The 13,825-nt window shown below is 33.4% G+C and overlaps 2 protein-coding genes across 4 annotated transcripts; one reads left to right on the top strand and one right to left on the bottom strand.

The window, feature by feature from the left end:
* Positions 1–384: 384 nt before the first annotated feature.
* LOC134241958 (cilia-and flagella-associated protein 96-like) lies at positions 385–5,952 on the bottom strand. Of its 3 annotated transcripts, none has more exons than XM_062723969.1 (7): positions 5,654–5,952; positions 4,870–5,089; positions 4,557–4,694; positions 4,256–4,331; positions 2,291–2,479; positions 1,720–1,895; positions 385–1,438 (listed from the first exon to the last, which is right to left on the bottom strand). In XM_062723969.1, the coding sequence occupies exons 1-7, from the start codon at positions 5,748–5,750 to the stop codon at positions 1,393–1,395; spliced, it is 942 nt and encodes a 313-aa protein (XP_062579953.1). In that variant the 5' UTR covers positions 5,751–5,952; the 3' UTR covers positions 385–1,392. The 3 variants fall into 3 exon arrangements, with proteins under 3 accessions (XP_062579953.1, XP_062579954.1, XP_062579952.1); XM_062723970.1 differs by lacking the exon at positions 4,256–4,331 and adding an exon at positions 3,940–4,015; XM_062723968.1 differs by lacking the exon at positions 4,256–4,331 and adding an exon at positions 3,236–3,311 and having other exon boundaries at positions 5,654–5,951.
* A 588-nt stretch (positions 5,953–6,540) lies between these two features.
* LOC134241957 (double-strand break repair protein MRE11-like) lies at positions 6,541–12,801 on the top strand. The gene is made up of 7 exons (XM_062723967.1): positions 6,541–7,568; positions 7,806–7,902; positions 8,291–8,385; positions 8,617–8,705; positions 9,359–9,478; positions 9,762–10,189; positions 12,510–12,801. Exons 1-7 carry the CDS (start codon positions 6,542–6,544, stop codon positions 12,673–12,675), a joined length of 2,022 nt encoding a protein of 673 aa, XP_062579951.1. The 5' UTR covers position 6,541; the 3' UTR covers positions 12,676–12,801.
* The last annotated feature ends 1,024 nt before the right edge of the window (positions 12,802–13,825 follow it).

Below are 13,825 nucleotides of genomic sequence, written 5' to 3'. Positions count from 1 at the left end.
AGGAGTAAAGAAGAAGATTTTTAAAAATTTCATTAATTTTAGTGGTTTTGGCCTCACCTCTCAGGCCCCAGGGAGGGCAGGACCATAAAATTCACATATTTTATTCCCCTTCACCCATAGATGCTGTATATAAAATTTGGTTGAAACTGGTTCAGTGCATGTTTCAGAGAAGAAGCTGAAAATGTTCAAATGTTAACACACGACACATGACGACGAACGGAAATGGACAGCAATAGGTCACTTGAGTGACTCAGATGACCTAAAAATTGATGCTTGAGGTCATTTTGGCAAAGTGGCCTGAAACATGCTTTGCAGACAAGCAAATGTTATTTGTGCTGAAGAAATACCTGGGTAAACTCACTTGAGAGTCGAAATAGAAGCTAGTTCATCAAGATAATTTTATTTTGTTCATAAGATAACAAAGATGACATACCACTCCATTTTTTCATTCAAATACATTAAATTACAATAATTTATGAACAGTTATGTAAGAAGTAGAAATCATTGGTTTGAATATTAAAAGGTAAATGTTGAAGAAAATCTAAAGTCAAAAGCTGAAATTTAAAATTTAAATATACATGTATTAGACACAAAGAATAAGAGAGATCACAATTTTCAGTTTGTCATTTAAAGACAGTGAAATGACATAAAGTAAAACTATCAATTTATAGAATAAAGATATGTTCAATAAATCAATTCTGAGGTAATATACTTCTTTTGTTAGATATGTTCATAGTTGTAGACATAATTTAAGGCAATTAAATACTGTTTCATTGAAGTACATTTAATGCATAACCAGCACCTGGATTTTAAGGCATAAATTTGTTGAACATTCCTTTTAAAAAGCACTACCATTCATTTGCCAACATAAACAGAACCTCTTGAAAATCCTGTTTCTTGAAGAAAAATAAAGTGCATATACAAGTACATTGCTAACAGATAATTCAAAGCTTTTGGGGGAACATACAAAGTTAAAATGGATTTATCTAAGTGTTTTAGGAGGAGAAATACATGCTTACAATATCACAGCTTTCACTTGATGAGGTTGTCAACACGGCAACTCATGTATTGACGATTGCAACAAACACAGACTGATATGCACTGAAATTGTACACATTTACATATACATAGATAAAATTATATAAAAACACCAATAAAAATGAGGTTTCTTTGCACACTAAGAGACAGTAATACTTTATGTCTTATGTACAAATATATGACATTAAATGTCTGTTTAAACAGTAACATCTTGTGCTTCAATTGCACACACATTCTTAATGTTTTACAGGGAATTTGGAAGGAGACAAAAAGTGTGCCATGTTACATACTGCTTGAAATGCACAAACAATTTCTTTCTTCGGTCCTAAAATTCTAATTTCAATAATAATGTCTTTATATAATTGATGACACAGATCGATAATTTTGAATGTTGATTGATCTGAAAAAGAAAAATAGAAAAATTAAAAATAGAAAATCAGATTGTATAATAATTATCTTTGTCAACAAAACTCCTATTATTCAGGGTATGATATAATGTTGGAAACCATGTGCAATGAAAATTACAATATGCTTAGAAATTATAGCTGGTATTTTCTAGTATGGAATATGTTTAAGCAATGTAACTTTATAGTTATGTGCTAATTTTAATTATATATTTTCCACAGAAACAACAAGAAATGAAATCAAAGCAAGAAAAGCAGTGTATATGAATATACGTACTTGAGCACATTTTGGTTAACAATAGACACGGTTGGTGTACTCTTCGGGCCTTGGGATGGCATAAATGTCTTGCCACTCTTGTTGACAATGTTGATAGAACGGGGAACTTTGACTTTGTAGGCATCAGCTGAATGTGACGGATAGGGATCAAATGTTCCGGCCTTCATACCAGCAGGCTAAAAAATAATTAGACACATGATATATTTATTTTATAGTAGATGAATAGACCTTCAATGGATTTTTGTGGCACTAATTCAGTAATTTTTATGCTATAACGCAGTTTCATTAAATAGTTTCTTAAACTTGAAGATATTTTCAAGTTGATTATGTTATGCAATACAACATCCAGATAGAATTTGGCTTAGATTATTCAGAATATAGAAACACAATTTGCTAATCTGTCAAGTTCACAAGTTTTTTAAAGCCAATTTCATTAATTTGGGAAATGAAAATCACTATTGTAAGCATAAATTTATTATAAAAAATTGGGTCATAGAATATTTTACTGTGTATATATATTACAACAAAGTTGAGGTATAATAATTTTGGTTTATTAGAAGAAAACCCTTACTTTCTTTCCAGGAGAGCTTGGTTTGAAGGGTTTGACATCCTCCTTCTTTGATGGCATAGTTGCGGACCCTCCTCTGCGACCTAATTTGTCAGAGGAATACGGATTACTATCAAAATAAGCTCGAGGGTGCATATTCAGTCTAAAAGCTCCTGTTCCTTTTATTGAATTCTTGTGCTGTTGTAATTCTTTCTGAATAAATTAAAAATATTGATAAAAATTTATTTCACAATTTAATTTAAATTTTAAAACATTTTTTTTAAATTTCAATATAAAGCAAGTCTTTTATAGTTCATTCATATTATTTTTTTTTTATTTTTATTTATTTATTTATTTTTTTTTTTACAAAATTCAAAATGTTAACCATATTTCCTTTCATTGTTTTAAAATTAGGATATCTGTGGACAAAAAAAAATTCTTTCGAATTTTTCACTTATAATAATTTAATAATATGCTTTTTGTATATATTATTTTTTCTATGTGTGATGACAGAAAGTCAGATTCTTAGAAAATTTTTGTGATAATTAGATTATGAAGTGATTGAGCCATGCAACCAAGAATGGAGGAAATTTAAAAATAAGTTTGATTAAAACTTGATGATTCTTTATATTGCAATTAATTTATGATTAAATGATTAAATTCTCCATATAAATCTTAATATATATAACATTTGCTTCAAAACAAAAATAAAATTTCATAATTTAATAGCAAATTAATATAAAACCTTGTACTTTTTCTTCAAAGCTAAGATACTATTAATTTTATTTATTTATTTTTTTCTTTTACAAATCTAGCTTCTCTTAATACCAAAAATGAATTGAATAATTTTTAAAGAATAATTAAACAAAAATAATGTTGTATGAAATTTGATTACAGGTATAATTTCCACTTGGGCTGGAATATTGTTTTTTCTATAAATACAAATTTTAATAATTAAGGATTTCCAACCTTGGTTAATTCTCTGGCTCTGTCATATGCATCAGATTGATACTTGGGATAATCTCCTAGTGTAATGCCCATATAGCTAGAAAACACACACCGCATGATTAAAATGAAAAGCGAGACTGGCACAATGATATTCAAAAAGACGTGTACAAAACAGAACATTGCTTGTGTAAATCACAATATCACATTCACCACTGCAAACAAGTACAAATATATACAGCATTGTCAAAGTCAAAAGATTGCAAAAGCTGCACACAAAGTTTGTGAAATAAATGATTTATGCAAATATGAAAAAAAATTCTGAGACTTATTTGAATAATTTTTTTAAATTTTGATACTGTTGCAGTCTTATTTTTAACAATATAAACCTTGATTTTAAAGAATTTCAAGATATATTTCCTGTTTTTTTTTTTCAATGTGCAATTTAAATATGTAGGCTCTTGCAGATAAAATGTTGCACTCTGTCTCTTAATTTAACAGTACTCAGACACAACACTTTACAGCAACTCTATGGACCAGTTCTTGACACACATGAAATAACAGTACTAGCACCTATATTTAGTAAATATTAATTATATAATTGAAAATCTGGCAAACTTAAATCTCCATAACCTACTTCATACAACCACCCTTCAACCCACATAAATTAACACATATATTGTGTTGGTACATTAAGCAGTTATAATAGACGTCATTAATGTACAAACCCTTGCTATATCTTTGTGTTTTTCATATGGATCTGGCAAGTAGTTTGGATATTTGCCAAGAGTCACATGCAAATATCTATATGTGAAAAATCATTGAATTTGAGAAAAAATAAATTTAGTTCCTGAAAATGAATACAGATGAAATATGCTGTTGATATGGATATGACTAAACCCAAAAGGAACAATTCAGTGTGGGAAAGTCATCCTGTTTTAAACAAGAAAAGTGGCAATTGCTGGTTGACTTGAATTAGTGCAGGAAAAAAAAAAACAAAAAAACACCAGCATTTGTATTATGAGCTCAGAGAAATAAACAAACCCGAGCAATTTCTTTATGCTGGTCAAATGGATCTGACAAGTAATTGGGATATTTCCCTAATGTTACTCCAAGATACCTGAAACCATATTAGCCAAGTCAACAATATATTTTCCTCATAAGATACCTTATAAAGTTCTTGATTCCATGACTTATTAACTAAACAATTCCATAAACAAATAGACTTGTGTTTAGGACATAGAATGACTCTAATCTTTAATTATTTATAGTTTTTAAATTCATTTCTTTCTCTTAGGGTAACTATATATGTTTATATATAATGCAGTTGTTTTAATTTTTTTACCCAAATCCTGTGCCTCTTTTTCCTGGGTTTGTTTGGAAGTTTCTGCCTGGAGATTTGTATTCTTTTCCAGGTCTTGTGGCCGGACTAAATGCACCAATAGGTCCGCTTAGTGTTCCATAATGGTTTCCCAAGCCCGAACTAAAATTATCATTAAAAAATATTTATATTGTGTAGAACATATTTGATCAACTTAATTTCTAATCATTATTCCATAAAGCATAAGTAAAATAAATATCTCAGCTATTAAGAAGAAATAAAGAAACTGTGAAACTAAAAAAGTGTATAAAATTATGTTTATTAGAGGGTAACTCACGGCTTTTTCTCTCCACTGCTTGGTTGAAAAGGTTTTCCAATATTCTTTTGCATTTCTTTTAACCTGTGTTGCCTCCGGATTTTTATTGGGTCTGTGTATGATTCTCCCTCGTAAACACGAGTAAACGCCTTCTGGAAATACCCTGTCTGTAACGCGGATCTATCTTTTGAGCCTTCTGTTAACATCTGTTTACCCTTCTCAGCTGCTTCATTGAATTTAACTGAAAAAGTTGCAAATAGTTTTAAATATGATCTAGTTGATGTAAAATATTTGACTTGAAGTTGTCAACAAAGATTAAGATGTATGATTATGAAGCTTTTTCATAGCAAAGGCACTTGTTTAATTAAATGTCAGGTCATTTATCTAGTACTCTCAAATGACAATTACATGTGTAATGGTTAGGGCCGTGGATATCGGCCTGGATAGCTCAATCGGTAGAGCACCTCTCTCCTTTCCTGTTACAGGATGCCCTGGAATTGACAGGTGTGCCAGGGATGAGCCTAGGGCCAAAGACCTTTTCTAGTTGGGCCGTGGATATCGATGAACTTAGATGACTAGTGATACAGGGGTCCCGTTTTATCTATGCCTTTACACATGTTTACATTTTCTAAACATACCAATATTGTTTTATCCTACAAAACATATATATGTTTGTTTGGGTTTTTTAATCAGTCTAGCTGCACTCTGCATGTATTTAATGCTTGCATCACAAACATAAATATGTGACTGCGTACATATTTCAGATGTTTTAATTGAAGAGTTTTTGGAATAAATTTAAACTTACTTCCTCGCTCCTTGTATTTATCATTGATTGTTACATATCCCATCTCCTGAAATAAACCAACACGGTCCATATCCGTGCGTCCTCCCTTTTCCCCCATTTTGGCTTCTTTGTTGCTCTGTTCTGTAATTCAACGGTCTTGCAAATTCAATTAACCAATTAGTTTTCTTAATTAAATTAATCAGATATTTCCACTACATGCATATCACGTCGGAAACATTGATAAGGGAAACGTGATGGTCCAGTTCCCTTATTGTTGGAATAATCGCTATGGAGATTGCCGTAGTGTGGCGCTAACAGGATATCCGGTTGAACATCGGAAAGCCTCGGTATCTATCCACTACTACCATTTACTTTACAAGGAAAACGCGCCAATAACTGAAAAATTGTAAGTATATTTATTTGTCAGTATGTGTAACCTTTTTTTGAAAATCTCTTTTATGGTAAATTATATAGAGAATTCATCTACAAGACATACTGACATAGGAATAAAAATTATATGCATAACATGTAGGACCCGAATTTCCTCACTAAATATTGTGTATGGTGTGCAGTATCCCACATTGTAACTAAACAAGAAAAACTCATTGGCAGACTGTTGCTCGATGTTCATCAAAACTTTCCTTTACAATACAAGCCCTATATCAGTCTATCAGATGCATTGAAAAGTTATCTGATCCTTGAGCAGCAGAGATTGTGGTGTGGTTTTTCCCACTTTTAGGAGTCAATTACCCATTTTATACTTGATAAGTGTCCAGCCTAATTGTTCAGCCTGATAGAGGAGAGAGTTGGGCCTAAGCTGTCTATATTCAGCTTAAATCCCAAAGATTTTAAACTGACAGTTACATACATGTATATTGAAGAGTTTTCTTTTTCTGTTTCATAGCTGCCATGCCAGAGGACTCGGCAGATGACGTGTTTAAGATCATTGTGGCAACAGACATACATCTAGGGTATGGTGAAAAGGATGTTATTAGGGGCAATGACTCACTAGTAACCTTTGAGGAAATCTTGGAGAATGCCAAGAAGCATGAAGCTGATTTCATCCTTCTTGGTGGTGATCTTTTCCACGAAAATAAACCTCCACGGAGAATAATGCATGGATGCATAGCATTGCTTAGAAAATACTGCTTCGGAGACAAACCCATTCTCTTTGAATACCTTAGTGATCAGTCTGCAGACTTTAAGCATTGTCAGTTTCCTACCCTTAACTATGAAGATACGAATTTGAATGTTTCCATCCCAGTGTTTTCTATTCATGGAAATCATGATGATCCTTCGGGGCAAGGCAATTTATGTTCACTAGACATTCTTCACAGTGCAGGACTAATGAACTATTTTGGTAAAACTACAAGTTTGGAGAAAATAGAAATGTCCCCTCTCCTAATGCAGAAAGGGAATACAAAATTAGCCCTCTATGGTCTGGGCTCAGTGAGAGATGAACGTCTGCATCGTTTATTTGTCCACAAAAACGTGTCAATGCTCAGACCAAAGGAGAACCAAGAAGACTGGTTCAATGTGTTTGTCATCCACCAGAATCGAGCCAAGCACACTACAACGAGTTATATCCCAGAGCAGTTTCTGGACGATTTCTTAGACCTGGTCATTTGGGGACATGAACACGAGTGCCGACTTGAGCCGGAGTGGAACAGTTCACAGAACTTTTTCGTTAGCCAGCCTGGCAGTAGTGTGGCAACATCCTTAAGTGAGAGAGAGACAGTTAAAAAACACATTGGTCTTCTACAAATTAAAGGGAAGGACTTCAAAATAACCAAGATACCACTACAGACAGTCAGACAGTTTTACATGGAGGACGTGGTGCTCAGTGAAACGGAACTGAACCCAGCGGACTATAACATTAATAAGCAGGTGGAAGCTTATTGTCTGGAGAAAGTGGAAGCTATTTTAGAAAAGGCTTGTAAGTTAAACTAAGTTTATGTATCCATTAGAATTTTTGAAATTTAGATGTACAATATCTGTTATTTGAAATTTTCATTTTGTTCCTTCAATGTATATATATAATTTCTATTGCAATCAACATGTAAGCAACTGAAACCCATATCATGAGATTGTTACATTATTAGTTTGAATAGTTTCTCATGTTATTAAGAAATGAGTTATTCATATTATTGAAAGGGTTTTAATTTCTGAACAGCTTTGGAGCACTCCGGTAACAGAAGACAGCCAGATAAACCCCTCATCCGACTCCGTATTGACTACAGCGGGGGATTCGAACCATTTAGTGGATACAGGTAAATTGTCTTGCATTATTCTTCATTCAGTTGTACAAGTCCCACAGTGTACCAGGCAAAATCAGAAACTAATTTTCCCGCATGATTCAATTTAATTAAAATTAGATGTTAAATCTGATCACACATTTGCTACACGAACAGCGAGTATATGAGAGGATCTCTCATCTAATTTTGATTAGATTTCACATGATTGTACCAATATAATCATGAGTGGAAAGTTTAGTGATGATATTAACATGGTTTTACAAAACATTCTTTAGTATACATGTATTACATGTATGTCTACGTATATTATTCAATAGTGTATTTCTCTCATGTGTGTGTGTATTTTTTTTTTTTACACAGTGTGCATGTGTTAATTTAAATTTTTAATTCTTCTTTTTTTAAGGTTTGGACAGCGATTTGTTGATAAGGTTGCCAATCCAAAAGAAATGATCCTCTTTTCAAGAAGAAAGATAACTAAAGTTAAATCTGATGAAAAAGGTAAACGAAATTCTGCATTTTTTTCCTTAGTTTTAAGATCTAGATAATTTTCACATGTATAATATAAGTTGTTGTTTTATTTTATACTCATACAGGGCCTATGAAATTTCTAAACATAATGTACTAACATTTTTAGTTTGTTAAAATACTAGGTTCTGCTTTATGGCATGCATTATAACAATAATTGCATCAGTCTTACAGTGTTTAATGCTTATTTAATCTGCTTGACAGACCCCGTGGTAGGTGATGTGAAGGTGGATAGTCTGGACACCTCCAGAGTAGAGGACATGGTCAAAGACATCTTTAGCCAAGCAGATCAGGTGAGTGGACACACCCTGAACTAATTACAGATTCTTGACATCTGAATCAACTTTTAAACATGCATATTATACATAAAAATAATTTTCATTGTTGAAAATAAGAATTTTTAGAGACTTTGAATAAAAAATGAAAGAAATGGAAACCATTATTTTAGATTGAATATCAATTACAATTTATCAAAAAATGCTTTCATTTGATATCAGGCCAAGCTAAAAAAATTCTTTGTTTGCAGTTGTCGTCCTATAGTTTTTAGACTTGGTAGGTAGGTAGGCCTTTTTTTTTTTTTTTTTGAAAAATGAATTTGTTTTTGGATTTTTGTTAGATAACAAATACTAGAGCTTTTCATAGGCCTACTAAACATGAATAAGCTCAACTCTTGTTATAAACCACTTATTAATAAAAACAAAAATTGAAAATGAAACAGTTTCAATATCCTGAAAAATTAAAAAAATGATTAATTTACTAAATGGTTAAAGTTTTGGTCAGGTGCATTTTCAGTGGGTCAGTAGGCAACTGCAAACAAACAAATTTTTATTTTAGGCCTCACTGTTCAAATTGATGTTTTGCCATTTGAATTAAAAAATTGTTCAATATATTTAGACAGTGTTTTAGTCGTACAATTCATGTAGTCTCTCAATTGAATTCCATTCAGAACTGGCAGCTGAAGTTGCTGACAGAGAAAGGTATGGGGGATGCTGTACAGGAATACGTGGACAAAGAAGAAAGGGAGGCCATCTCTGAACTTGTCAAATACCAGCTTGAAAAGACGCAGGTAACATTTACTGGCTTCCATAGTATTTAATGAAACAATTTCTGTCTTAGCTCAGCGATGATTAATTTCCAAGATTATTTTGGTATACAATGTATTTTTGGTACTATATATAGGATGCATTTATCAAAAGTGAAATTTTGTCAGATTAAAAGTTGTTAACTGTAATTTCTCATTCAGTATTAAAACTGTAGAAGGTTGTAAATCTGAATAACAAAATAAAAAAGAAAAGTGTGTGAAAAAGTTTTGATTTGTATATTGATGTAATGATGCTCAATATTCACAGACGCATCTAAAACAAAGGAATATTGGTGAAGATTTAATCGTAGAGGAAGTCAACAGATACAAAGAGGAGAGAAAGAAGAAGAAAGAAGATGAAACAGAGGTCAAAGAAGCTATTAAAAGAGCTCAGACTAAACGCCCCAAAGACCTGGAGGAAGATGATGTGGAGATGAACAGTGATTCTGATGACAATGAATCAAGTGCTCCTTCAACCAGTACTTCAAAAAGAGGCAGAGGGAGGGGAAGTCGTGGGGGCCAAAAGGGGGAAACTACCAGAGGACGAGGCTCCCGAGGGGGACGAGGTGGTAGGGGGAGTCGAGGAGGGAGGGGTAAAGCTGCGGTGGTGGAAACCTCCAATAGTTTTATCTTGAATGCTTTTGGATCACAACAATCAAAACAAGGATCAAGGCAAAGTAGGAAGAGCACTGTCAGGTAAATTAGGGTTCCATTTTATTATTTAAATAAAGTAAAACTCAGTTATAATGAAGTCATTTGGACCTATGAAATTACTTATATCCATAATTCGTTATGTTTCTATAAGGACTTGGTTAAATTTACGAGGGTTGTCCAAAAAGTTCGTGGACAATGACATTTTTTTGTGAGTGAATGAGTGCACTTAAATACGTCATTTGGAACCTTTTCGGCTATCCATTTTAAGCTCAACATTACATTATATCGCTAAATTAATCTATGATAAATGTGCAAGCATATGCTTTTGATATTTATACCCCCCGCAAAGTTTGGGGGGGTATATAGGAATCACCTTGTCCGTCTGTCTGTCTGTCCGTCTGTCCGTCTGTCTGTGCAATCGTGTCCGGTCCATTTCTTTCTTACAGAGGGACATTAGAATCTACTACTCCACACTAAGATTGCCCATGACCCAAGGGTGTGTCATGACCTTGACCCAAGGTCATTTGGGGAAGTTCAAGGTCACTGGAAGAAAAATTTCATAATTCGTGTCCGGTCCATATTTTTCTTATCGATAAACTTGGTAGGTTCTCATTTCACACAAAGATTGCCCATGACCCAAGGGTGTGTCATGACCTTGACGCAATGTCATATGGGGAAGTTCAAGGTCACTGGAAGAAAAATTTCAAAATTCATGTTTGGTACATATTTCTTATGGATAAACTTGGTAGGTTATCATTTCACACCAAGATTACCCATGATGCAAGGGTGTGTCGTGACCTTGACCCAAGGTCATTTGGGGAAGTTCAAGGTCACTGGAAGAAAAATTTCATAATTCCTATCCGGTCCATATCTTTCTTATGGATATACTTGGTAGGTTCTCATTTAACACAAAGATTGCCCATGACCCAAGGGTATGTCATGACCTTGACCCAAGGTCATTTGGGGAAGTTCAAGGTCACTGGAAGAAAAAATTCATAATTCCTGTCCGGTCCATATCTTTCTTATTGATAAACTTGGTAGGTTCTCATTTCACACAAAGATTGCCCATGACCCAAGGGTGTGTCATGACCTTGACCCAAGGTCAGGTGGGGAAGTTCAAGGTCACTGTGAAAAATTTCATAATTTTTGTTTGATGCATATCTTTATTATGGAAAAACGTACCTCTGAAAAACCCAGCGGGGGGTATTTTGTCCCGTTTGGACAGTTCTAGTTATTTCTACAATCTTTTGTCATACATATTTCTGTAATTACAGAAAACGTAATTGAAAAGAACATGTAAAAGCCTTAAATTCCGGAACTTGAACGGGACCACTTTCGAATCTAAGGTATCCGCAAATAGGCGGAGCCATTTAAACCGCATGGCTGTGGAATGTAAACATTAGCACCTATAATTTTTTCGCACTACGAATTGAAATGGAGAATAGAGAGAGAGAGAGATCATGTTGATTTTAGGATGCACAATTATTAAATGATTCTAATGTTAAGGGATGTGGTACATGTCTCGCTCTGCAGACCATAATACAGAGGCGACATAAGCCAATACATGCACTCACTAATGACACTGTCTATACCAGAATTCTTTCAAAACACCCCTTTTTGAAAAGCATAAAGTTAAATAAGAGACATCTTATATTCAAACCCTATTAAAATTTGCGCAAAAATCTCCCATAGTTTGAAGTTGGAAGTACGATAGATACTGTCACAACGGAGACTTATATACAATGAAATTTTCAATGGAAGCGTTAGCGTATCGAACAGCAGAAGGTCAGGTGAGAAAGGTGATTATAATATTAATCGTTGATGCTCGGTGACCGGGTAATTTAGTAGCTATCTCGACCCTAGTTTGGGGACATTTTTTCTTAAATTAGATATGAGCCGCAACTTGGCCAACATTGTCCTTTAGATATGTATAAGTTTAAGTTAAAATACACATTCTGTGCAAATAAGAAAAATGGCCAAATTGCGGCTCGATGTAAACAAAGTCGTTGAAAACTGGTATGCATATGAATAACAATAGAAATGAGACAAAACTGTTAGACCCCCGACTTAAAAGCTAGTGTCGCTCGGCATTATTTAATACTTTCATGTAATATAATATACCAAAACATGCTCTTTAGCTGTTGTTTTATACCTATAAAACATAAATTTAATGAATTTTGGAATTTTATTTTGCGCAAAACATCGGGATCCAACTCTCATTGCTTAAGTGTACTCATTCTTTTCCTTTATAATGTACATGTAACTCTATTTTGTGGTCACCTATGTATTTAATCCAAGCACTTTAAAGCAGTTAAAAATTTTTAGAATCAATGTAAGAATATTGCTTTATTATTTCTGGCAGTTACTTCGATTCAGATGAAGAAAATGAGAGCATCACTATATCTGATGATGAAGATTTACCAAAGATGTCCAAAAAATCCAAACCAACCCCACCGAAGAAGAAAAGAGGGATAACGTTTGACTCGGATTCAGATGATGATATCTACCCGACAAAGCGCAAACGATAACATTCAGATGGTGCTAATGTTAATTTTTAATGATTTCATTTTGTTAATGTTTCTTTTTTGTTACAAAATATATTGAAGTACATTTTGTACTTGTATTCTTGAATAAAATGAATTTTTCAGTATAAATTGATATTGATTATTAAGAACTACTAAAGGTTACCTGATCTGCATACCAGGTATCATTTTCAACCTTACTGATACACGTATAGTTCATGATTTGAGCAAATTTGAATCTACAATACTTGAATCTACAATACTTGAGGATGCTTCCATATTAAATTAGATATGACTAATCATGACTTGGCTGTTCTTGAGGAGAAGATTTTTAACTCACCTGAGCCAAAGGCTCAAGCAAGCTTTGTATGTTGTCTGTCGTTGTTATCGTAAACATTTCACATTTTCATCTTCTGCTCAAGAACTACTAGGGTGATTTCAACTTAACTTGATAAAGTATCTTTGGGTGAAGGGGAATTATGTTTGCTCAAATGAAGGGTCATGCCCTCTTCCAAGAGGAGATAATAACAAATAAGTGAAAAATTAAAGGCATAATTTAAAAATTTTCTCAAGAACCACTGGGCCAGGAAAGATGAAACATGTTGAATCATCCTCAGGTAGTTTAGATTAAAGTTTGTTCAAATCATAACCCTTAAGGTTAGGGTGGGGCGAAGATGGTGAGTCAAAGTTTTACATAAGAAACTAGAGGAAAAATCTTTTCATGAACACGAAATCATTTCAAGTCGTATTAACATGTAAGCATCATTATGTAGTGAATATAGAAAATTTGTTCAAACCATGACCACTTAGGGTGAGGAGGGGTCACAATGGGGGATCAAATTTTTACAAAGTAATATATAAGAATTCAAATACTGTAGAAGTACTTTTTTCCGCATGGTATTAATTTAAGTTATGTACGCAATCACAAATTTTCCGCGGAAATTTGTCCAAGCGTATTTAATATAAATGTTAGGCATATAGGATATGGACACTATACAAATGCTTAAAAGCTACGAATAGAAGTAACAGGTTGTACAATTTATAAAAAGAGCAATTCAAGACCTTGGGTCTCCTGTTTCTTATATATTCCCATGCGAAACTTGATTCTCTATCGTGGCTCCTCCCTACCTTTCAAAGTTATTTTTAAACAAACTTG

This window comes from Saccostrea cucullata, unplaced genomic scaffold (assembly GCF_032062105.1).
Source record: "Saccostrea cucullata isolate Sc308-1 unplaced genomic scaffold, CSIRO_AGI_Scuc_v1 ctg438, whole genome shotgun sequence".
NCBI lineage: Eukaryota > Metazoa > Mollusca > Bivalvia > Ostreida > Ostreidae > Saccostrea > Saccostrea cuccullata.
The sequence above is the reverse complement of the archived record's forward strand: the minus strand, read 5'-3'. Positions and strand labels throughout refer to the sequence as shown.